General features: G+C 52.5%; 10 protein-coding genes across 10 annotated transcripts; 5 read left to right on the top strand and 5 right to left on the bottom strand.

The window, feature by feature from the left end:
• Nucleotides 1-253: 253 nt before the first annotated feature.
• On the top strand, nucleotides 254-1,739 carry MRS44_003564 (uncharacterized protein; the record flags this gene model as incomplete). Its single annotated transcript, XM_046279365.2, has 2 exons — nucleotides 254-1,627; nucleotides 1,680-1,739. The coding sequence occupies 2 exons, from the start codon at nucleotides 254-256 to the stop codon at nucleotides 1,737-1,739; spliced, it is 1,434 nt and encodes a 477-aa protein (XP_046137686.2).
• A 1,325-nt stretch (nucleotides 1,740-3,064) lies between these two features.
• On the bottom strand, nucleotides 3,065-4,407 carry MRS44_003565 (uncharacterized protein; the record flags this gene model as incomplete). Its single annotated transcript, XM_046275407.2, has 2 exons — nucleotides 3,065-3,254; nucleotides 3,302-4,407. 2 exons carry the CDS (start codon nucleotides 4,405-4,407, stop codon nucleotides 3,065-3,067), a joined length of 1,296 nt encoding a protein of 431 aa, XP_046137687.2.
• A 538-nt stretch (nucleotides 4,408-4,945) lies between these two features.
• Nucleotides 4,946-7,250, top strand: MRS44_003566 (uncharacterized protein; the record flags this gene model as incomplete). Its single annotated transcript, XM_065623250.1, has 6 exons — nucleotides 4,946-4,995; nucleotides 5,242-5,310; nucleotides 5,364-5,501; nucleotides 5,549-5,883; nucleotides 5,935-6,839; nucleotides 6,894-7,250. 6 exons carry the CDS (start codon nucleotides 4,946-4,948, stop codon nucleotides 7,248-7,250), a joined length of 1,854 nt encoding a protein of 617 aa, XP_065479322.1.
• Nucleotides 7,251-7,446: 196 nt separating this feature from the next.
• On the bottom strand, nucleotides 7,447-9,680 carry MRS44_003567 (uncharacterized protein; the record flags this gene model as incomplete). Its single annotated transcript, XM_046279366.2, has 2 exons — nucleotides 7,447-8,612; nucleotides 8,675-9,680. The coding sequence occupies 2 exons, from the start codon at nucleotides 9,678-9,680 to the stop codon at nucleotides 7,447-7,449; spliced, it is 2,172 nt and encodes a 723-aa protein (XP_046137689.2).
• Nucleotides 9,681-10,178: 498 nt separating this feature from the next.
• MRS44_003568 (uncharacterized protein) lies at nucleotides 10,179-12,001 on the bottom strand (the record flags this gene model as incomplete). The annotated part of the gene is made up of 5 exons (XM_046275408.2): nucleotides 10,179-10,850; nucleotides 10,899-11,166; nucleotides 11,218-11,429; nucleotides 11,491-11,770; nucleotides 11,826-12,001. 5 exons carry the CDS (start codon nucleotides 11,999-12,001, stop codon nucleotides 10,179-10,181), a joined length of 1,608 nt encoding a protein of 535 aa, XP_046137690.2.
• Nucleotides 12,002-13,820: 1,819 nt separating this feature from the next.
• Nucleotides 13,821-15,786, top strand: MRS44_003569 (uncharacterized protein; the record flags this gene model as incomplete). Its single annotated transcript, XM_046273566.2, has 3 exons — nucleotides 13,821-14,204; nucleotides 14,255-14,366; nucleotides 14,420-15,786. The coding sequence occupies 3 exons, from the start codon at nucleotides 13,821-13,823 to the stop codon at nucleotides 15,784-15,786; spliced, it is 1,863 nt and encodes a 620-aa protein (XP_046137691.2).
• A 340-nt stretch (nucleotides 15,787-16,126) lies between these two features.
• Nucleotides 16,127-17,378, bottom strand: MRS44_003570 (uncharacterized protein; the record flags this gene model as incomplete). The annotated part of the gene is made up of 5 exons (XM_065623251.1): nucleotides 16,127-16,136; nucleotides 16,188-16,444; nucleotides 16,496-16,736; nucleotides 16,782-16,983; nucleotides 17,258-17,378. 5 exons carry the CDS (start codon nucleotides 17,376-17,378, stop codon nucleotides 16,127-16,129), a joined length of 831 nt encoding a protein of 276 aa, XP_065479323.1.
• Nucleotides 17,379-17,500: 122 nt separating this feature from the next.
• Nucleotides 17,501-19,319, bottom strand: MRS44_003571 (uncharacterized protein; the record flags this gene model as incomplete). The annotated part of the gene is made up of 4 exons (XM_046275409.2): nucleotides 17,501-18,798; nucleotides 18,854-18,981; nucleotides 19,035-19,166; nucleotides 19,276-19,319. 4 exons carry the CDS (start codon nucleotides 19,317-19,319, stop codon nucleotides 17,501-17,503), a joined length of 1,602 nt encoding a protein of 533 aa, XP_046137693.2.
• Nucleotides 19,320-19,615: 296 nt separating this feature from the next.
• MRS44_003572 (uncharacterized protein) lies at nucleotides 19,616-21,126 on the top strand (the record flags this gene model as incomplete). Its single annotated transcript, XM_046268511.2, has 2 exons — nucleotides 19,616-19,724; nucleotides 20,522-21,126. The coding sequence occupies 2 exons, from the start codon at nucleotides 19,616-19,618 to the stop codon at nucleotides 21,124-21,126; spliced, it is 714 nt and encodes a 237-aa protein (XP_046137694.2).
• A 1,623-nt stretch (nucleotides 21,127-22,749) lies between these two features.
• MRS44_003573 (uncharacterized protein) lies at nucleotides 22,750-23,301 on the top strand (the record flags this gene model as incomplete). Its single annotated transcript, XM_046270555.2, has 1 exon — nucleotides 22,750-23,301. The coding sequence occupies one exon, from the start codon at nucleotides 22,750-22,752 to the stop codon at nucleotides 23,299-23,301; it is 552 nt and encodes a 183-aa protein (XP_046137695.2).
• Between the last annotated feature and the right edge of the window lie 823 nt (nucleotides 23,302-24,124).

A 24,124-nucleotide genomic window follows, 5' to 3' on the forward strand; every position in this document is an offset into this window, starting at 1 on the left:
AGTTTTGCCTCTTGAGCTCCCTTCCCCAAGGAACTGGACCCCGTCCGGCGTCGGTCCATCGGGGGAGGAGTCATCTTTTTGCTACAAAACTTCCCCAGTCCCCTCCTCCGGATTCAACTTCATGTCCCACCCGTCCTCCTCCTTCACACCCATCTCCCTCCCCTCTTCAAACCTCCTGAACTTTCAAGAGTTCGACCCAGCATAACAGTCTGTGTGACCATGGTAGACTGAATCAACAACCCAACCCCCCAAAATGATCCCCACGACAACTCCTGCGGCCGACGCCGCCGCCATTCAACCCTCTAGCAAGGACATCAAGCCTGCCGGCCACCCCTCGGACCCCATGTTCGCAGCCCCTGACGACTCGACCAGTGAAAAGATGATTGGCGAGGTGACAGAGTTTGAGAAGCGCAAGATCCTCGACGGAAAGGCCAAGTTCAGCCGCCTCGGCTGGAAGAGGCTCACCATCGTCCTCATCGTCCAGGCCGTGGCTCTCGGCTCCCTCTCCATACCCGGTGCCTTTGCCACGCTGGGCATGGTGGCCGGCGTCATCTGCTCCGTCGGCATCGGCCTCATCGCCATCTACACGTCCTACATTGTGGGCCAGGTCAAGGTCAAGTACCCGCACGTCGAGCACTACCCTGCCGCAGGAGGTCTCATGTTTGGGCCTTGGGGACAGGAAGTCTTTGGTGTCATGGTGACGCTGCAGCTTCTGCTTCTCACGGCCTCGCATTGCTTGACGGGGACCATTGCCTTTTCAACTCTTACGGAGAGCGACATATGCAGCCTCGTCTGGGGCGTCATCTCTGCTGTCATCCTGCTCATACTGGCCGTGCCTCCTAGCTTCGCAGAGGTGGCTATCTTGGGCTACATCGACTTTGGCTCCATCATTGCTGCCATTGGCATCACCATCATTGCTACGGGCGTCAAGTCGACTGGTGCGGCTGAGCCTGTCAACTGGTCTGCCTGGCCCAAGCCGGACATTACCTTTGCGCAGGCTTTCATTGCTATTTGCAACATCTTCTTCGCCTACAGCTTCTCCATCTCGCAGTTCAGCTTTATGGACGAGATGCACACGCCCACCGACTATATGAAGGCCATCTGGACGCTGGGAAGCCTCGAGATCGTCATCTATACCCTCACCGGCGCCCTCATCTATTCCTTCGTGGGTATCGATGTCAAGTCGCCAGCTCTGCTATCAGCAGGACACACCATCAGCAAGGTCGCCTTTGGCGTGGCTCTGCCCGTCATCTTCATCAGTGGCTCCATCAACACAACCGTCGCAGTGCGATATATCCACGGCCGGATCTACGAGAACTCGATCGTCAAGTACATCAACACCCCCAAGGGTTGGATCACATGGTTGATCATAATCTCAATCTTTACCTGGATTGGATTCGTCATCGCCGAGGCCATCCCCTTCTTCAGCGACCTGATTGCCATCACGTCGAGCTTGTTGAACTCTGGCTTCACTCTCTACTGGCCCGCAATGATGTGGTTCATGTTGTTGAGGAAAGGAAGCTGCTTCAGCAAGGAGAATATCCTTCTAACCATTGTCAACGCCATCATCTTCATCATGGGCCTGATCTTTTTCGTTGCCGGAACCTACTCTGCTGTTGTTGACATTGTAAGTGTATCAATCCACAAGAGACAATACAGCGTGCTGACCCTTATTACAGATTGACCAGTACGACCATGGAACCGTCAAGGAGCCCTTCACCTGTGCTCCTCTCGGTTGAGCCTTTCCTTCTCTCCAGCCATGGGCTTGGTCAAGCCCGAAGCCAGTTGTCTACGGACGTTCATCTACGACTGTGGCTCACTCCGAGTCCTCAGTCGTAGACCCGATGGGATACTCCATGTCATACCAGCCTCCGTATCCCTGATAATACAGCACACAAAACCACCGTAGGGGCCCTTTTAAACGTAGGCGTGATTTGTTACAGGATGCAGTAGTCATGACTCTGCTCCGCTGTAGACGTTCTTTCAAGAATGTTGAGCCACTGTGCTGTGACGGCATGCTTATGGGTGAACACCCAACAACCATAATTACTAAGAAGTGGCATTGGTTTGCCTGGATGAAGCTCAATAAGGCTCCGTAAACAGTGTTGTCTTGTGTGGCACTACAGCCAGCAATGGTCGCGTAGAAGCCAACGTACAAATGTTGGGGCTGATATACTCAAACGTTCCTTAGTTGACGGGAGTAACAGCATCGTCAAGTGCTGATTCCCTTGTCTTTGGCGATATTTGAAGTGCCCGAGCCTTAATTGAGGGCTTACTACTCCGTAGGGTTGGCCAGATACAACCGTCGTTCACATATTCGCACATGCATGCGTTGAACCTCAAGTCCCGACCGAAATGCCGATTCCCGAGAATTTGTAGACATCTCAAAGGCGGGGTTTGATAAGAGAACCATTGAAAAGGCCATATTTGGTCTAAGCTGTTCCCGACAAAGGCCTCAGCGTGAGTCATGGTTGGACAGACATCAACGGGAGGACGAAGTCCGATAAATCCCACTTCAGATAACTCTCCGATCACCTGCAGCAGCAGAGTGGTCACGTTAGGCATCTCCAACCGTCGCGCTTTACCCCAGATATCAAGATAGGCGGTTTCTGGAGTACAGATAGGCTCCCTGGGTGGGCACGGAGATTTACGTTGGCACGGCTTGCGGGGGAGAAACCGAGTCACCACCAGGTCTATCGTGGGACTGCGGGGTTGATTTGATACTAAATAGTCTGTCTATCTTGAAGTGGCAGATGAGATAGTGCATGTCTGGATGGTAGCCGAGGCGATACCAAGGAGATGACGCTCATGGTTATCTCTAAATGTTGTTACTCTCACCAAAGAGCCAAACGTAACGGCTTACACAAAGCAAGCGGAAGATTTCAACATGCGAGTGAATAGCTAGTGCATCTTCCGTTCAAGACATAAGGAGATTGGTATCAAACTGGATTGAACTCTTATTGTCTATTCTAGTTCAAACTTTCTAAGCCCCATTTCTACAGTTTACAGCAATCTATGTACAAGTCAGCCACGCTCATTACATCTTATTTTCGCATGGCTGTATCTATAGCTTGGCCTGCTCAGCCCGTGAAAGTCTCCTCAGAGGAGGTCCGCCTCGGCTTCCATCTCCCTGCTTGATAAGCTCCTGGCCAGTCGGGCGGCGGAGCCTCCACTTGTGTCGAAGCTCTTCAGGAGCCTTGTTCTCATAGCAGTCTACGATGTATTTTCCAAGAATGGGGAGGAACTTGAAGGCACTGGTTGACGTTAGCTTTGGCCTTGCCTCGTGGGGTTATATACTCACTGTCCTGCACCGCCAGTAGCCAAGAAAAGGTTTTCTCGGACCTCGTGGTGATCCACGATAAAGTCGCCTTCAGGGGTGTCGGAGTACCAGCAAAGTCGGTTTCTGAGCCACTCTCGGTTGGCAAACTCTGGCACAAGCTGCTGCAGACCCTCACGAAGGGCTTGCTCTGCGTCTTCGGGGAGAAATGACCCGTTGGCGTTGTTTCCATCCCGCTTAGGAGACGAAACTGCTCGGGACTGGCCTAGGGGATCCTCGACCTGGACGTCTGTGGCGTAGCCGTAGCCGTGGCGCGCAATCTTGAGGATGTTGGAGTTTGGCGTGGGTGGGAAGATGAAGACGCCCGTGCTGAGATTGATGATGACGGGCATCTTGGCAAGTCTCTTTGATTCCTCTGGAGATAGTCGGATGAAGCCAACAGGTTGACCAGAGGCAGAAGATGCCCAGCCTATTGGGAGAAGTCGATTGGTCCATGCACCGGTAGCCAAGATGACCTGCGCAGCTGGGATGGGATCACCCTCGGCGACATTGATGGCGACGACCTTGTATCCTTCATATTTCAGAGAGACAGCTCGGCCTCTGGGGCCAGTGATGAAGGTGACTCCTGCAAGACTGCACTGGTGGGCGAGTTGACGTATACTTGACTCGGCATCTGCCCAACCACCAGTCTTGTTGTAATAGGCCTTCATGCCATCCAACTTGGCCTGAATCTCTGGAAACTTTTTGCGAATGTCGTGCGCATTTTCGTATTCCTCAAGGGTATCACCAAGTGACTTGTTGATACCCTTACTCTTCTCAATATAAGAGTTGCCCGACCCATTGGAAACCATGACAAACCCCGACTGGTGATAGTGATCAGGATAATCCTTGACCCAACCCTCATGGGCCTCGCGGGCCATCTTTCCATAGAGAGGGTCAGCATACTCTACCCGAATGACTCGGGAGATGTCGACGCTAGATCCATCCACGACTGGCGGGAGATAACGATCAATCACGGTGACATTCTGGTACCCTCTCTTCTTGAGTTCGAGGGCTGTCGAGAGGCCAAAGACGCCTGCGCCCACGATGACGATGCGCTCGTTTTTCGATACGGGATTTCGGGAAGTCATGGTTCAGGGGTTGATTGATTGTTGTAGGAGTAGGAATTGGAGTGATTTGGGAAAGAAATCGACTGAGAAGACATGTTATCACCTTGAAGACGAAGCAAGGGAAAAAGTATTAATCGAGGACGGGCATCCGGAGAAGTAGTGTAATTCTCCGTGCTGAAGCCATTGACCAATGGTATTTCACGCAAAGATAAACGATGTGGGCACGGATATTTAACACGTAACTTGCCGAGCCTACTCCGTTGTCTCGCTCATATCTCGAAAAGAGTCAGCTCAAGACAGGGTTTCAATATCGCTTCTTCCCCGCGCCAACGGGATATCCTGGAAGCTCAGAGAAGCACTGGAGCTTGATACGAAGATTAGCAGATTACCCCAGGTTTTCAACCCCTCTTGATCACGTGTCACCGTCGTTGTCTCGTTCGAGCATCGAGTATATATAACTTAAAGTGGGCACGGAGATCTCATCGATCCCACCTTCATCTCCTTTCTGCTTCTTCCCCCGGATTCTGGTGGCATGAGCGGCGAGAACCCCACACTCAATATGAGTGGTAACGCAGAGCTGACTGTTCGCCGTGCGTGCGAGAGCTGCAGGTGAGTTTGACCAGGGGTTTTCTTGGTGTGGAACGGGAGAGATTTGCTCACCGTGAGATTTAGGCGAAAGAAGACGAAATGCACCGGAGAGAAACCCATTTGTTCGTTCTGTGAACGTCTTGAGCAGCCGTGTGAGTATCTTCCACGGCATCGAGAGACGACAAGACGCAAAAGGAGGACTACGTCTAAATCGTGAGCATGCCCCTTGTCATTGGTGATTTGGTCCGAGCTTATGAACTTGGGTAGGACATCAATACCAAGAGATCGCGTCCGCAATTTGGAGGCCCAAGTTGGCGAGATTTATGACATTCTTCGGTGAGTTATGCTATCCATTTCTGATGAACATGAAGCTGATGAAGTTGTTCAAGTAATTCTCAAAACCATGCCAGTGGTAGTGGTAGTTCTCTTACCCCAGAATCGCTTCTCGAGCAAAGGCATGCGACGGAATCAATAGTCGAGAGACCCATCACTAGACAAACGGCCTCTGACCAGCCCTCAACGCCATGGTACGCTCCAGCCTCCCACTTTAATAGTGTCACTCTGACTTGCATAGGCCTTCCGACCCCCATGAGACCCTGCCGTCTTCAGAGTCTCTCGACAAGGCTGTTGAGGTGTATGGCACTCGGCTGTACTTCCAACCACTCCCGCTCTTCAGACCTGAGGGTCTGAGAGATCGAGTGGAGAGCTTTCCTCTGTTTCTGCAATGGATCTTTCTCGCTCTGTCGTTGTCCAACTTGCCTTATGACTCTAATAGTGCCAAGGAGGCTGATCTCATTCATTTGAGGGCTAGGTCTGCCCGCGACACTGTCCTGGAGCTGGCCATGAGGGGAACGGCCAAGCTCGAAATCTCGCAGGCTCTCTGCTTACTGGCCTTGGCTGATATTCTTGGTATGCTTTTGAACTCGAACTCATATCAGCATTGCTAACTTGGTGCCCTAGAGGGAAGACCTGCGCTGGCATTGATGGCCATAGGGGCCGCGAGCAGACTAGAACTCGTCCGCAGCATGAGCTTTGCCAACTCCCCGCAAAGCAGCCCACAGGACGACGCCAGTCTAAGATGCTACTGGAGCGTCTTTATCCTGGAAAAAGCCTTTGCACCACGGTTCACTCTTTTATCTCAGAGTCTCGCCCCTCCTGAATATCCACGGAGCACGCGTGAGCCTTCTCCCCCTTCCTGTCAAGCAGACGAGGAATTTGCGCCAGACCTGGCCAATATCCGGGACGACAGTAAGCCAGATTCTGGTATTATAGCTCATGCTCTACGAGGAGTTTCGTTCTGGGGCGATGTGGCTTCGTATGTCCACGCCATCCGACTCGGCCAAGTCGATAGCCCGTCCAATACGGATTCCAGCTTTTACAGGTTGACCAACAAACTATACGACCTGGAAGCTGAACTAGGCCACGTGCACTTTGTACGCAACGTGGGGTTCTCGGAGCGGACTTTGGATGAGTTGAAGAGGCATCACGAGTACTGGGTGCCTTGGCTGGTCTTTCAGATGGCGGCCCATGCAACACAAGGGGTTCTCAACCATCCATTCATCCACCTCGTCACCTTGCGAAAAGCAAACCGACCTTCTCAGCCAAGACTCTTTCTACAGGGAACTGTTGATCAGGCCATGTTTCACTCTTCGTGGGTTGCTCGATTGGCGCAGACGTGTATGGACATTGGGTTTGTGGTTTACGACCCGTTGATCTGTGACATGGTTGCAGCTACGGCTACTATCGCGTGGCTGTTTCAGTATGCTAGGGATAGCAAGGTTTCGGATACAGCGAGGGAGAATTACCGGAAATGTGTCGACTTTCTTTCATCGATGCCGTATCCTAGTCCACGAGGCGCCCAAAAGGTGAGCTTGGTCTTGATGCGTGTCTTGAAGTACCATTGGCTAACCGACTCACAGCTCGAGCTTCTACATCAATTACAAACAATGTCCAGTCAGGCTCAAGACAACAACATGATCAGTTTCCAACCAGCAAAAATATGGCAACTCATCGATTCAGACATAATGGACACGGTAGCACCACAGGTCATGACCGACGATACACCCGGCGGCCAGTCCAACGCCTCCAACACGACCGTGAGCGTGCAGACGACGTTTGTTCATCCCGTTGGGGATAAGAGGGCTCAGCGGGAAATGCACTCTGACGCCCAACTCCCGAGCGCGGATGGATTTTATGAGGAAGGGTTGGAGCAGTTTTCGCTTGATAGTATATTCTCGCAGCCTATTTTTATCGACCATGCTTGGTTACATGTTTAATATCATGAATAATTGGCTCCATTCTCTAATCTATATGTGGGTGATATAATTCTCATCTACTCACGACCAGCGTGATCATGAACCTTTGGGCTAATAACTTATGTTGTGTCTCGAAACGTCCTGGTTTCAGACTATTAATTCGAATATGACCCGCCCCTTCATTAAACAGAAAAGAAAATTAGTGAGCAAGGAGACATTAGTCCTGCTTGAAAATGGCGTATCCTCCACCGCTCTCACCCATCCTTCCGCGCATTACCTCCGCCAGTCTACCCAACTTCTCCTTCGTCTGCCGGCCAGCGACGCTCATCTCCTCTTCTCTCCATCCTCTCAGAGGATATATCAGATACGCCATGATAGAGGTTTTGAGCAGGGGCCCGTCTCTGTTGATGACGATGACCCAGAAAAGCAAAACAACTGTGAAGAATACTTCCATGAGTGGGAGGATGAACCACTCCCAACGCACCATGATGACGGGTTCGTTGAGAAAGGCGGTCCCGTTGACTGTGGTAGCGTTTCTGTTGTCGCCATTGTCGTTGGTGCGAAGTTGGTTAGTGAGCGTATCGGCGAGGTCGTTCATCAACTTCTCAACGTCCGTTTCGGTAGACAAGAAACCCGGGCTCTTTAGAGCTCTTGACAGATCTGGCCGTGATGCGACGCCGTGTGCCATCTGTTGCTCCAGCTCGACGGTGAGTACCTGGCCCAGATACATTGGCAGATACTCCTCCAAGTCTCGTGTAATCGTATAGTTCTCTTGTCCATCAGGAGTAGTGAACTTGAGAAACCAGCGACCAGCTTCAAACTCGTTGCTCGCAAACTGGAGGAGCTTGTCGTCGACGCTCCCTGACTCGGGTCCTGAGGGATTGGCAGAGACGCCCTTGTACATCTTTTCGCACCATCGCAAGTCGGACACCAGAACTTCTGGGCTTTTTGGCTCTGATGAGTCGTCGCCCCAGCTGTCGTTCCTGTGTCGCACAACCACAAACTGGCCCACCACGTCCTTGTCTCCTGGGACAAAGCTTGTTCGCAGGACATGAGAATTTTCGCTGCCATCGCCGTGTTCCGTATCCTCGTGGTATTTCATTGAGATTGTCGTGTTCTTGCTTCCCTCGCGTGACTCGAGAGTCAGAGGGATGGTGTAAGTGCAATTGCTGACGCCTTTGTCTCCCTCCTCGCACTTTCGCTTCGTCTGTTCAGTGACGTTGCTCACTGCGCTGCAGATTCCGAGGCTGCTAAAGTCGGGCCATTCACAGCGTGTTGCTGGTGAAGGGCAATCAAAGTATGGTTGAAAGACGTCTCCTGCTAGAGCGCTGATTACCGACGCTTGGAAGCGAGGAAGATCTATACTGCGATCCAAGATTTGCCCTTTCGTAAATGTCAGCACAGCTCGCATTCGACCAAGGTATGAAATAGTCGTCATAACTTACCGTCTCCCTCGCCGGGCTGAAAGAGGCTCTTGGAGTAGTACATATCCGCCTTTCCAATCTCTGTCGTGACATTCTTCAACACCCTCTCCTGCACAGGAAAGGCCAAGATCTGCTGCGCACTCGGCTCTATCCCTAGCGCAACGACTGTGACGAGCGCAAGAGCCCATCCAAGTCTTGACTGCAACGGGAGTTTCCACATCATCGCAGCTGAACCCCAAGGTCCCCGACTGGCGTCGTCAAAGACTTGAAGATGTGATAGTGGTCGTGATTTTGTGCTCATGTGCCTCCACTTCAACTGGCTGAAGCAGCTAGTTATTGGTACGAGCATAGCTGCCTTGCTCAATGTTGTAAGTATGGCGATGATGGAATTTGGTTGTATCGAGGCCGGCCAAGACTCCAGTGACGTGTCGTGGGCAGAGACCAAGACTGCAGCCACCATGCTCATACACACGATACTGAACATGGCCGCCCCGATGTCCTCCCACCACCAGCAGTGAGTGGCCTTGATGTCCTGGGCCTGCCTATTATATTCGGTATCATAGTCCGGTGGTTTCGTAGATGAAATTTCTCGGGATTCCTGCACCGAGTTTCGAGGGGTTGTGCCATCGGATAGAGGCGAGCCCGGCGGAGAGAGAGAGAGAGGTGAGCCAGGCTGGGAGAAAGGTGAACCGGAGGTAGAGGGAGAGCGAGGTGATCCGGGGTGAGAGGGGGAGAGAGTTGAGCTGGGGGCAGAGGGAGAGAGAGGTGAACTGGAATGAGAGTGAGAGTGATGCGAGTTGGAGGGAGAGCGAGAGCGAGAGCGAGGTGAACTAGAGGAGGAGCGAGGAGAGGGTAGTGAACCGGAGGGAGTGGGAGAGGGAGGTTCACTGGCTTCGGCCAAGGCGCGGAGGGTGAGGCTATAGTTGGGTACAACCGAAGGCCGACATGTTATTCTGCGGCTGCAGTCCCCTGGGTATTTTTCAGTGTCGCTGGAGCCATGGTCGGCTGGCTGATCTGTCGAAGCCATGATTCCTTCGTAAAGTTGGAACTCAACTTGATCAACTGCAAAAAACAAAAGAAACAAAGTTGAAAAATACGAAGAGCGAGAAATCATCCTTTATTCTCAGAGAAACGAAACATTATCCAACCTGCAGCAAAATACCGCTATTTTTGGCCTCGACCCTTGGACAACACATGCCGACATGTGCTTAGACGCCCATATGCGGCCACATTCCCTGCCCTTGCTTAGCCGCCCGAGAGACGTGCGATGGAGTCTCGGGCCTCACGGTTGCGGGCCCAATCAAGTTTATCGGGGTCCTCCCTGTTTCAGTTTATCCAATACCCCAGATTGGAGGATGAGCCTGCATATGTTTGTGGGCCGGGGGCAATTGGCTGGTATTGAAGGAATTCAGCGGTGCGGATAGTACGATGGACAGCAGTTGAAACATGAAAATGGTAGAGATACGAGAAATCTTAGGTTTCCAGATAAACATCTTTGATGCACCATGGGAGAATATCACAATAATCACGCCGCCCATCGTTGCACAAACTCATCCTTGGTAACGCTCTTCGCCAACGACCCCTTCTTCGCAACCGCCCCCTCGAGCTTCTCCCTCACCTTTTCCACCTCCTGGCTCAGCACGTGGATCGACCCTTCAATCTCGGGGTCGGCGAGCTTGACATCGTTGAATGGGCTCTCGGCCAATACGCTGTCGCGGAGGAGCTGGATGGCGAGGCGGGTGTCGTCGAGTCGTGCGGTTGTGATTACTTCGTAGCTTTCTTGTGCGTTGCGGGTTACGTCTGTTGTTTTGATGGTGCGCTCTGATACGACCTGTGCTAGGCTTGAGGTTCGTTCTTGGGCGGTTGCGTCTTCTGCTGGGGGTAGGGTGAGTGCGAGGCTACGAAGGAGGGCCTCAATAGCAGGCTCATCCAGGATTCCAGATGAACGGCGACGGTTGCCGCGACGAGAACCAGTGTTCGCGCGTATTCGTCGAATTGGAGAGGGGTTGCGGTTGCGAACAGGTGAAGCAGGGAAAGCGGGCTTGGCAGCTTTCTTCTCTGGAGAGAGGGAGGCAGCGACCTCTGATTTGGCGGTGGCAATGATGGAGGATGTTGCTGCGTGGTGTGACTTGAGCGTCTCTACACGATCTGCAAGAAGGCATATCCTGTCCAGCAGATGGTCCAGACATTCATCGACCTGAACCAGTTAGTGACGCTGTACAGCTGGCGTGCAACACAGACTCACGTAAGAAACCGCTACGGCAGAACGGTGTAGGCTTTGTCCGCTGTGAGAGTCGGTCGACTTCAACGCCGGCTCTAGATGCTGCTGCTCGGCTGACATCTGAGCAACGGGTAGGATCTCAGAGTAGAGAGACTCAAGCTCCTCCTCAAGTGCCTTTACATCGGCACTGGTCGCCGACTTGACGTCACCCGATCTCTCCGCTGCAAGGATGGCTTCAAGGTAAATCCTATCCAACCTCGTGCGAAGCGTCTCAACAGTCGTCTTGATCAACCTACAAGACCGTTAGTATCCATCACATGATACCCACTCAGGCACGGCATACCGCATGCAGATCTCGCGCAGCTTCTCAACAGTCTGCTTCTCCTCCGGATCCTGCTGGTCCAGCTCCCAACCTAGCTTCTGGAGGCTCGACAGCAGCCTGTCGTCGGACTGCAGCGCGTCGTCCACCGTGTGCTTGAGGTTGGAGCGAGAGTCCTTGGCGAGGTGCTCTAGATCAGCGACGCGATACTCGAGGCTCTGCGCCTCGCCGTCGACCTGAATTACCCTTGTCTTAGTCTGACGTTTTCCCAGGGGTAACTGCATATGGGGTGGTCACCTCAAAGGCTAGCTTCTTGAGTGCGAGCTTGGTCTTGTTTAAGCGGGAGTCTTCCCAGTCACGGCGTTGACTTTCAGCTTCATCTCGCTTCTTTACAAGACGCGAGAGAGCATCCTGCTGCTGTCGTAAAGCCTCAGTCTGCTTGGATATGGTGGCGGTAGACCGGTTCAACTCATCAATAGCAGCCCTGATGTCATCCTCATTGACCGCCTGAACCTCACCCAGATCATACAAATCAGCCAACCTATCGACCTGTCCGCTCTTGTCCAGGGCAGTATACCTATCAAAAGTCAGCCGAAACAGATTGCGCACACAAGCAGGGGGTGGCAGCTCACAATGCCAGCTCATCACCCGTCAAGAGGTGATCGGGCGCGAGATGTAGATTCGTCCACTCGACGAACGCGGCATCGTCCAGGGCGCTGCGCACGTCGTCCTTCGCGGCGGGGACGCCGTACGCGCGGGCGGCCTTGAGCAGCAGGGCCTCTGCGCGATCCCTGGGGGCGAGATCCATTCTGGTCCTGTGGAATAGCGAAGTGGCGTTTTTCAAGTAACCTTGGTGATGTTGCACAAGCCGGTGCTGGCTTGCTTCAGGGTTTGTTGAGGGGGAGGGTTTTGAGCGGGCGATGAGAGGCGGTAAGAGGCTGGGTCAATTGTAGCCGAGGCCAAGAGCCGTTTGTCTTTAACGTGTCGCCAGGTGGGATGAGCGTTGTAGTGGTGAGGCGCCGATGAGCCGCGACGGGAATAGGCACAAGGCTGAGGTCAAGATCGAGGCTGCTGACAAGGATCCAAGATGGATCTCAAGATGGATCTCAAGATGAAGGCGGTGTCCGTTCGTCAGTCCCGTCTGCAGATTCAAGCCTCGTGAGCTGATGGGTGGGCGTTTTGATGAATCTTGATGAGCCTCAAGCCCAAACAAACATTAAAGACGTTGGACGTCGTCGGCCCAAGATCCGAGACAACGGCCGGGGGCGGTCAGCACGAGCCCCCTGCACTGTAAGGTCCTTTTCAGCGGCCTACCGCCCGGGGGACCAACTGTTCCAGGCGGGGTGGGTCCGCTGGCCGGTCACACCTACAGCACATCTTGCATTCAACGGATATTTGCTTGAAGAGACGATTCAGCAGGCCTTCATCATTGGTAGATGTAAAGAGCTGAGGATATTAATCACTGCACGTCAAGACGTTTCATTTATTCTAGTCAGATCTGTCAAGCTGGGTATGTATGCCCTGGCTGCGTTGTGCATGAGTGCATAGGCCGCAGGCTGGCGATAGCCTCACAGCCGCACAACTACGCTTCCACGTAGGGCTGCCATTAAAGTCAATTCGTCCAACCCATGATGTTATCCCTTCACACAAACGAAACCTTCGTCTAATTCCCCTCGTATCCATCATCTCAAGTTACAAAAAATCGCGTTTCGCCGTCTGAACAAAGTCCCTCCCCTCTCCGTTTGAAGAGTCGTCACACGTCTCCCAGCATCGCCCTCCATGCCGTGACCCAGGGGCCCCTCTTTCAATTACCAAGCATCTTCAAGTCCAATTTAACTCTCTTCCCCGCGGGGATTATTTTCCCATGTCGTGTCCTCGAGTCTTCCCCTCCTCAAATCCCACAAGGCTACTATTTCCGTCCTTTGTTTGTCACCACGTCCCGTCTCAATGACGTTTCTCCGTTGGACACTCCAAGACGATGACCTTGTATCTGGCTGTGGACAGGTACAAGATCGCTGGGGAAGTTCTTCAAACGGAGTGTCTCGACACGGCAAGACGGGAGCGGCAAGTTGCCAGTGGCTGATGTGGGATTGGACAAACAAGACCAAACGGATATCTGCCTGGGGTCAATCTTTGAAGAGCAAACTCCTGATTTCGACACCTCCATATACCAATAATATCTCTGGCCTCGTTGTGCCATGATTTCGATACACTCGTATGCCAATAATATCTCTGGTTTGTTGACATGTCGGAAGTAGACCGATCGAAACGCCTGCTTTGGCACTGGTGACTCGGCTTCCTACATGACCATCAACCAAAAAGAGCCATCCGAACCTTGAAATCTCATGCAGCTATGCTGTCAATGTCCAAAAACTGCCATCTCAAACTGCAAGTCTCTCCGGGGTATGTTATCCGCCACCGGCCCTTGTCACTGTCAACGCTTGCTCGCTTCACCCATCTTAACTCCTGCAGTGCCCAGCACCAGCAACCAACTTTTTTCTTTTTAAAAAACAACATCGCACCCTTCCGCAAGTTACGAGGCTTTGCCATGGTGTAACACCCTCTTCAACTTGCTCTGCCCCGGGGACTTTGTGTTGGATCCTTCTCTCACCAAGCCTTGTTGCACAATGGCCCCCTTCAGAGACAACGTCTCTGAAATCCTCCGTCTTCTGCGCCGCTGTCTCGGACGCTCAAATGGAGCCCTCGGTCCGCTCCTCTTAGACTCGACAAAGAAGATGCTCCTGCTGTTTCATCTCACCCGAGACATGTCTGCCCTGTGGAGGAGGCGGTTGACGGCCATCGCGACGGGCGTCCTCGACTTTGGCTGGGTCGTCATCATCTACCTTATGAGCGAGCTCATCATCTGGGGTCTCAGTCGGGCTTTGGCTCCTGCGCATCTCGAGTTCTTTTCTTCCATCTTTGGTATGGCTTTGACCTTTGTCCTCATGGCCGTGGCCTATCTCTGCTCACCATGCGTCGACGAGATGTACCACAAGCACATCAAAGCAAAGGTACGAAGCACTCCAGAGCTCCAAAGGCACTGGCCTTACATCTGCCGCAGATAGACTTCATAAACATCCACTTGGGCTTGGGTTTCCCCATCCCTCTAGTGATGCTCAACCAGAGCGACATCCTAGGCGGCCACGACATCGCCTGCATCATCGGCAACTTTAGTGCGTTCCTCGTCCTTGGAGATCCCGCTCGTTTCGCTGATATCCGTGTCCAGTTGTGACCAACCTCGTTTCTTGGACCACTGTCTTTGCTGTCTCGCTCCTCGTCATGTCCTTGGCGACTTCTCGCATCCCTGACGACTTTTGCATCCCTAGCCCTCTCAAGACGACTCCCCCACGGGTCGAAATCAGCTGGCTCTCCTCCGACTCGACCCTGGATCAGATATCCCGACCTGTTGGTAGCAACCATGAAAAGAACGTCGGTTGCTCAACGCCGGGGCATGAAACAGGACAGTCTCTTGCAGCCAGTCGAAGGTCGTCGGTTCTTATGCCTATCGACGAATGTGTTGACAACTCCTCGGTTTGGCGCTTTTGGACCTCCAACTTCCATCTACTTGCTTCGTTCTTCGGCATCTTTGTTGTCGGTGCCCCAATTGCTGCCGCTGCCAACGAAGATCGCGTCCTCGACGGCTGCGTCCTTTGGTTCGTCTGGGCTTTGACCCTGTGGCTTCAGCGACGGTTCAACACATCACGATACTGCGACAACGTACCCAAGTTGAAGAACACTCTCGTCACTCTCATGAATCCCGTTTTGCTTACGACTTTGCTCATGACGGCATACACACGTGGCAAAGCCGGCGCCTACGGTCCTGACAGCTTGCCCAGAGTGTTGAGCATCTTCAGCAGCGGCACGCCACTCTATGCTCTCTGGACTTCCATAGCGACTAACACACCCCTTCCTGGGAACCACTCTCCGTGGTTTGGTGCTGGAGATGCTGCCCTCTCCATCCTCGAGTGCGGTATCTTGATCTGGGGCTTCAAGCTGTACGAGTGCCAGCGCCAGCTCTTCAGCGTGGCCGGTCTTCTCACGATCTTGGTGGCCACGGCAGCGGCAGCAGGAAACGTCTTTTTGTCGGTTCTCGCAGGGAAAACGCTGGGGCTGGATGGCCCCGAAGCGCTGGCGTTCGCGGCACGAAGCACGACTCTTGCTCTGGCGAAACCAGCAATGACAGCATTGGGTGGCAATCCAGGCGTGAACGCTGCCCTCGTGGTGAGCAACGGAATCCTCGGCCAGCTTTGCTACCCGTTCGTGCTGGACAAGCTAGGGGTGAAGCGAGAAGACGACGACACCTCTTCTCGAGAAGGTCTGCCTACGTCAGAGAGCAAAAGCTCGTTCCGAAGTCTCAAATCCCTCCTCAACACAACACAGCAACAACTAGCCAGCGGCGACGACCCCATCACAATCGCCGCAGGCATAACCGTCGGTATCAACGGCGCAGCCATGGGCGTATCCTACCTGTACGAGACTAAAAGTCGAGCAGCGCCATATGCAGCCTTGGCCATGACGGTGTCTGGAGTCATGACGGTGGTTTTCACAACGGTTGAGCCCTTCAAAGACGTGGTGTTGAGTCTGGCAAGCTAGACAAGACGTGGGCGATAGACTAGAGGCGGTATTGTGCGCTTTGTGCCTGGTGTTTAGAGTTCATTTCGGTCGAGAGAAGGATAGAAGGCCAAGGGGGAGCATGTCTGATATAGAGAAGCACATTTGGTTGAATTTTGTAGCATTTGAGAACAAACCTTGGGCAAGATAATGTAGCTAGAGGAGATGCACGGTTTCTAGGTCAGCAATCAAATTTCTTATGAGCACTTTGAACGAAACGGGGATGCAGGCGGCATTCTTCAGAACACTGCTATTAGTGTTGCACTCGACTTTAACTGCACGCTGTGCTTTGTCAATTTTTGACATGATATATACTTTTTAATTACTCCAGGCTGCCAAACTCATCAGTCAATGATGTTCTCTCGGATCACAGATGGACTTACCGCTCAATCAAGTGCAGACCACTAGCAGTCTCCACAACACCGCTCATCTGGCCAGGCTGGAGGCCAAAGGCGGCATCCTCAAACTCCTTCTGCATGTCTCCCTTGCCAAAGTAGCCAAGGTCGCCTCGCTTGCGCGCCGAGGAGCAGTCCGACTCGGTGAGGGCGAGCTCGCCGAGGGTGATGCTGCCCGACTTGATCTTGTCCTCGTGGGCCTGGATGATTTGGTAGGCGTCCTCCTTTGAGCGGGTGATTTCAGCCTGGATATTTTTGTCAGCGGTTTTCTTCGGCTCGGTTGCGCTCGCGCATACCTCTCGCCAGCTGCTCGGTCGTCGGCTGTCGCGGTGCTTGACCAGGAGATGGGCTGCGCGGATCTTGCCCTCGGGGACGCCAGGGGCGGCGGCGGGTCGAGAGCCGGCGCTGTGGTGGGTGGCCATGTAGTGCTTGAGCTTCTCGGTGTCGGTTCCGGCGGGGGGCTCCCACCGGGAGACCTTGTCGGTCGAGTTGAAGTAGTAGGGGAGGTTCTTGGAGTTGGAGATTCGCACCTCCCAGCTGGGGGGAGACCGGTATCAGACTAGGTGTGTTAGCTGGAGGTACCCATGGCAGGCATCATGAGGCCGTGGTGGCTTGGTGCTCTGTTGGTCAAGGGCTGTGCTGTTGACTTGGTGCTTACCATGTTTACAGAGTTTGTTGATGCGAAGCTGGTGGAGGGACAAGTCGAGTGTCACGAGAGCTACAGTATAGGTAGCTTCGACGTCGGTGATGGTATGGATCGTCGCAAGTGTGAAGCCAAGATGCGCTGGGCAAAAGAAGCAAGAGTATGCAGGAGTAAAAGTTCGGCGGCAGAAGCTGAAGCTGGGATGGACGTAGCTGGAAACAATGACGTGCCGCAGAACCAGTTTCCACGGGAGACCCCATTAGAAGGTCAGGTCCGCCCCCCGGCCCCCGCGTAGGCACAAATTAGCGGCGTTGCCGTAGCGAGCGGGGTCTGACGCGGGGTTGTCGCAGCTGGTGGTGATCGGCCAATGGCTCTCATAGGGCGACGCATCCTCTCCGTGGCATCCAACACCTACAGTAGGCAAGGGGGAACGCCCTGGACTGGCCTTTGCCTTGACGAGGCATATCCAGATTGGGTTTGCGCTCTGCGTGCGCCTGGTCCAATAGACGCACAAGCTTAAGAGGATTTAAGGTCATGGGGTCGCTAGTGGTTGGTCTGGATATCCCTCACTCGTTGTCCCATCTCAAATTGATGGGCAATGTCGGATTGGATACTATCGACATCAAGGTATTTACAGAAGAATTGGATGTTTTCACATCTAGGGCCTCCATCGGAATGAAGGGTGCTTCCAATCCAAGTCCTCCTGCTCCTCCGCTGACAGGCCCTGCACCCTCTCCAACTCCTCACTTTCAACCCTTTCCCTCCTCTTATTGTCCCGGTTCATCCACAACAGCGTCAGCGTCGCCAAGATCAGAGTTCCCACCTGAGTAGCCAAGTTCAACCCATTGCCGATGGGATAATTGGGGCCATCAAAGGGCAAGAAAGACCACGTCGAGATGAGACCCCCAATGTTGCCGAGCATCACGTTTAAGCCGATGGCAGAGGATCGGGCCGTGTCCGAGACGACGTTTGCCGAGACTTGGCTATTGGTGAGAGCCCCCAGGGAAAACACGGATGATGCGACCAAAAAGGTTGCGCCGTAACGTGCTGACTGGTTGGCTGTTGACAAGAAGATAATGTATCCAGCAATGCCCAGAGGGGTTGAGAGGATCATGATCAACTGCCGTCTATCAAACCGCCAGCTGATCAGCGGCAGCAACAGCGTAACAACTGACCCTACTGCATAGGGCGGTACCGTGTAAAGCTGTTGCTTGATGACCGTATAATCCGTGTAAATCGTCCTCACGATTGTCGGAAGGAAGAAGCCCAGCCCTTGCACCGTGACGTTGCAAAAGAGGAAGATCCAAGACGTGCTGATGACAACAGGGTTCCAGATGCCCAAGATAAGCTTCTTCTTATCCATCTTGTCGAGCACTTTGACCTGTCCGATACGCTCCGACCGAACGCGATCCTCGGAGAGTTGCTTCTCTGCTTCTGTGAGCCATCGTGCTGTAGCCGGTCGGTCTGTCATGGTGACAAAGCCGATTAATCCAAGTCCAACTGTGATGATGCCCTCAATGACAAAGATCATACGCCAACTATCAACGCTGCCAAAGTGATCGAGTCGGAGGATGGCAGAGGCGAGGAGAGCTCCAAAAGCACCGGCCAGGGGGCCCGCAACGAGATATAGTCCCAACCGAAACGTGAGTTCAGAGCGGCGGTACCATCGAGAGAGGTAATAGGCGATTCCCGGAAGCATGCCAGCCTCGAATATGCCGAGTAGAAACCGCACTCCCATCATCTGGGGGACTGTCTTGACAAAGCCGGAGCCGATGGAACAAGACCCAAACAGCACGGTGAGGGCGGGCAGAAACCAGCCTGGTCCAAGGAGCTTGCAAACAATATTGGAAGGAAGCTCAAAGATGATATAAGAGACATAGAACATGGATAGGGTGACGTTGTAGTCAAGGCCCTTCATGCCAAGGTCTACATCCATGCCAGCAATCCTGGCGTTGCCTATCATCACACTTAGCAAGATGCTGGTGAAATGATATAGCCACAATATTCTTACCGATATTAGCACGATCAATAAAGCAGAAGAGATACATAAGACAGATGATTGGCATAACCGTCAAGTCGATCTTGTTGCGCAAGCGGCGTTCAGCCTGACGATCAAAGATGAACTCGGGAGGAACATTTCTACAGCTAAGGTCAACTCGCCGAAATCACTAAAGGGGCGATTTGATACTAACTTTTGGTTCTCCATGTGGCTCAATTCATCACCGGCTTTGATCTTGGTGACCGAATCGGCGCTCGTGATTGGGTTGGGGTTGTCGCTGGTTTCAGGAAGGCCTGCCATGCTTTCGGTGTTCTTCTCGATGAGTCTATGCGTGATGAATAGATGCCAATCCAAGTGTCCTTTGTCTACTATATATGCGCGAGAGTTGAGGCAAGTGGCTTCGGTAAGGTGTTACGCGTGGCCATCGAGAATACCCGGCATCCGAGACACCATCGGATCCTTCGATACTGACATCCATATTGCGGCCGTACCCCTTTCCCGAATGACTTGATAGAATAGAGTTTAGAGCAACGTTAGCATCATTAAGCCTCGTAATCTCCTCCAACAAATAAAGTTGCCAAGATCCGGGGTTGGACGGTAGTCTCTGTGGGGAAGATAAGCTTCTTGGAGGAATTCGTAGCAACGATTACACTTCACAACATGGTCCGTAGTATAACACGTAGATAGAAAGAGTCTAACAGAGGCGTTATACTAAATACGAGGCCAACTGTATCAATTCTCAGCAAGGGATTAAGTATCATCGATTGAGCCAAGATGCTCAGCATCCTCATCAATGCTTCGCTTCAACGCATCCCCAACACTCATCCACGAGCAAGTTTTCTCGCCTCTTTTCTTAGCAAGATCAAGCGAGCATGTGAACAAAGTATATACATTAACTTACCCCTCAGTACTTATGCAAGATAATGATGGGAGGCATAGAAGTCGGCGGATAATACCCCGGCGGGCGGGTACGAACCTGGTCTCCCCAATAACGTTATGTTCGGCGTGGCGGCCTTGAGTTACCAATATTTCGGAAAGCGGGCGACAAATTAAATAGGCTATCAGCTCTAATCAGGTTGTTTGATCGTTTTTGTCCTCGTCCTTTATTATCTTCGAGGTCAGGAAAGTTGGTGTTTGCTCCAAACCTTTTTTGATGAGGTCTTGAGCGGGTATCGCAACTCCCAGAGGATTGGTAAGGACCGGCAAAAGAGACGCCAACACAAAAGAAGAAAATACTTATAATATCCCTTGAGTATTTAGATGGTTTTTACAAAGTTACATATAACATCCAATTGGAGAGGAGTTAAATTTTCATCATTGTCTTTGCCATCACCGGCTGTCTCATTGATCACATAACATTATTGCTTGACCTACTTGTCTGGCGTACATCAGGCAGCCGTGTTAACAGTCAAGATAGAGCACGTGATTACGTATTGCCAGCTCGTACCAAGCATTCACGACCCCTAGTCAGTGTCAGTGAAGTGATTACCGTGTCTTTGTTTCCATTGCGAGACGCGACTGCGATTCTGTATCATCCAGGCCGTCCGGTCTCCTTTCCATAAAGTCGGATAATTCTAACTACTCAAGCTCATCACTGGTCAAGGTACTCACAATCCAGGTTATCTATTACTGAAAGAGTGGCTGATCCGGCTTCTCAGTTTCGCTTTGGATGGAGCACAGTTTGTGCTATCGGAAGCCCAAATGACAGCTACCACCCCAACGTCTTGCGACTCTCAATTATTCGCAGCTCCTTTGACCGCGTTGTAATCGCCTTGTTCCGTCGGCTTCCTCTGGTGATCCAATCACTGGCCAAATCTGTCATCCCTGGCAATTTCCTTCCATCGAGAATTGTGATCAAGAAGCTCAAGCCAGGCTGGAATGATGAGTTTAAGAATGAGAAGATCATGTATGAGAGACTTCTATCTTTACAAGGAAGCTTGATCCCCAAGTGTTTTGGCGAAACAACAGTCCATGGCACTCGTGCCTTGATCCTTTCCGAAGTCGATGGGGTCGAATCCTGCAACCAAAAGTTCCCTTGCCTTGAGCCCCCGGAATTTCAGCGTCGGATTGAGGAAGCTTTTGCTGAGTTGGCCAAGTTTGGACTCGCATACGGCGACTTGAAGCTGGACAACTTTCTTCTTGTTGGGGACAGGGTAGTTATTGTGGATTTGGAATCCGTATGGGAAGACACGCCAGACGAGATCGAATACGCAAACGAGACGCACGTGGAGCACCTGATAAGCATGTACGAGAGGCATTTAGACGGGATGTCTAATGATGGATAAAACGACTATTGGCGAGATCCACGAGCCAGTCGATGATCAACCATCGGTCGCGTTTAGGAACGCGCTTTAGGAATACGATGAGTCACAAAGGCATAACCCAAGAGCACATTGCTGTGAAGAATTGCACGGAATTAGAAGGAAAGTGCATATAGATCTTTGTCATAAGGGGAAAACAGCGAGAGTATTGGTGAGCTCGTTGACCGATAGGAAGCCATAACACCACCCATTTGCGGGGACTAGGAAAACACCCAACGAACAGTAGTGACATCCCCAACTCCCCAATTCTTCCCATTACAGCAACGATGGGATAGATTGCGTCTATTTTACACGTGGTCTTGACCTCGAACCGTCGTTTGTGGTCGTGCTGTTGAGAATGGGCTGGTCCCGTGGCCCTCATACCCGGGACTCCAAGCCTCCATGTGCCACCCTTGGTCACCCGCCATTACCTCTGACGGCACTCACTCTCTGCCTGTCTACGTTGGGCTGTTCTGGGGATTTCCAGAGGCTTCGTATGCGTGTCTCTTATTTCATGCACATCATCTTAGCAGTCTCCCTTTGGATGCCTACCAGGTTGTATTGTTCCTGGATCGAGGTGTTGATTAACGCAGGTGTGAATCTGCGTGTTCGACTTGAGAGGGGTGTTGTCGCTGTCGCCCTACTCTGCCGTCAAATCGGCTTATTTTCAATCGTGAATCAGCTTACTCGCCCCCTTCTCGAGGTGACGGGCTACGACCAATCATGACGCAAATCACGATTCTCACTGTTATGTTCCTGAGTGCACAGTAGTCGGCCGCCTCACCAGATGATTCGGGGTTGCCAAGTTACACAGGGCGGAAGTGCCGCTGCCAGCTGGCCGGGGTCATACTGCCTGGGACTTCAGGCAGGAATAGCGTCACCTCATGTTTATCGCCTAGTTGTGTTGTTCTGCACTGTAGCTTTCAGGCGTGAGTCACCAAGCAAACCAAACAAACCCCCCTGTCGGGGATCCATAGTGGCCGTGTTGTCCCCTAGTATTTGCCTTGCCACGCAAGGCGCGTCAAGACCGTGAAACAGAGCGACAGAGAGTTTTGAGGAGGAGATTCACTCACTCTCATGGCAATCCCCACGTGTGACCATCCACACGAGGCCTGGCTTGGCCTATTTCGAGTCTCCCTACAAAACTAGCAAGACCTACCACACTTTCTGGACTCTAGTTCTTCCTCTCTATTTCCTCCGATATTCGACTGCAAACCACAAAGTTCGGCAAAAAGCAAAAGATACTTTTCCCATCTGCAGACTTGTCTACCATTGCATCAGCCAACCTTCCCCTGCGACCCAGCCAAAAGTCAAGTCACCTGGAACCAGTTTCGGGCAGCGGTAAAAAAACAGTGGGTCTAGGTCTTTTCGGCACGGACACGCCCTCCGCTCCCACTCCTGGGCTACCCTACCACCATTTCCCTTGCCTCGCCGCTTTCAACTTGGTCCTCTTCTTTTCTTCTTCACCAACACCACAACCTCTGAGCGACAAACAAAGGATCGCCTTCGCGACTCTCACTCGCATCTTGGAATATACTAGTATTTCAACCGCGCAGCGACTCGCCATTTCCCCTACGCATTATTACATCTAGCTTGCGACCGACCACAATGGCCACCCCCCAGTCCACCACTTCTTACGACGACGCCTCGGGCGACAAGAAGCTTGAGCAGATCACCTTTCGTTTCTGCTCCGAGTGCTCCAACATGCTCTACCCCAAGGAGGATGTGGATTCTCACAAGCTGCAGTTCACCTGCCGGACCTGCCAGTACACCGAGGACGCCCAATCCACCTGCGTCTTCCGCAACGTCCTCAACACCTCGGCCGGTGAGACGGCCGGTGTCACGCAGGATGTTGGCTCCGACCCAACGGTTAGTCACCTCCCGCCCGTTACCTGCCACGGCTGTGGCGAAATCATCCTCTGCACCACCTGTGGGAAGCCCGACTGCCAGATGGTTGTCACTCTCCGCGAGAACGTCAAGCGCTCCGTCACGGGCATGTGCCAGTTTACCTTGCCCTGGGAGGATGAGGATGCGGACCCCTTTTCCGAGTACGACGAGGAGATGATGTCCGAGGAGTGCGACCTCAAGACCGACCCCGAAGATTCATGTTCCGACACGAGCGAGGAGTTCTGCGACAGCCTCATGGACATCGACCTATGATCGACACATGTTCCCGATCGACATTACTCAAACGACTATACCCTTTACGCTACGTCACGACGCACACGATTTATGTTCATCCTCATTTGGCTGGCACATGCTCTGGGCTTCTCATGATAGACACCCTCGCGGCTAGCAGTTTGGCAGCCGACCCGTGACGGTCGCGTAAAAGTTGCACTCAGCAGTCGGAGCTCATGTGTCTCGCGTCTTCTTTGGAACCCGCTTGCCCTCGCTTACAGACTGCTGGCTGACTTTGTTCTTCTTTTGTGTGCTGCAGCTCCCGCGATCCAACAAGACCTGCCCCAGTTGCAAGCATGAAGAAGCCGTCTTCTTCCAGTCTCAGCAGCGAAGCGCCGAGACCGGCATGGTAAGCCATACCGATGACCGCCTGAATATCAGACAACTAACTCTTGTAGAAATTGTTCTATGTCTGCTGCGAGTGTGGTCACATCTTCACATAGGCATGACTTGTATGAATACCCCGAAGAGCTCGATCTCATTACCGTCTTAAAGATTTGGAGGAAGGGTTCTCGGATTGTTTCCATTAGCAAATGGCGTTCACGGAAGGGTGTGGCTAAGATGCCACTGGCGCTGGATGGCTTTAGAAGACATGGAATTTGTATCCTATCAATATCTGATAGACCTGTACTGGTAGATGCGATGGAGGACAATAAGGATTTGTTAAGCTGCTCTTTGCAGTCTTGAATCACAACATCATTCGCAGTAACATCCAAGTGACATGTAATCACATCCAAAGCATGAAATCGCAATTAGTGACCCGTAAATGATTGAGCTGAAAGGTGTCTTTATTTTCTCATCAACG

This window comes from Fusarium solani, assembly GCF_023522795.1.
Source record: "Fusarium solani strain SB1 chromosome Unknown bctg00000001, whole genome shotgun sequence".
NCBI lineage: Eukaryota > Fungi > Ascomycota > Sordariomycetes > Hypocreales > Nectriaceae > Fusarium > Fusarium solani.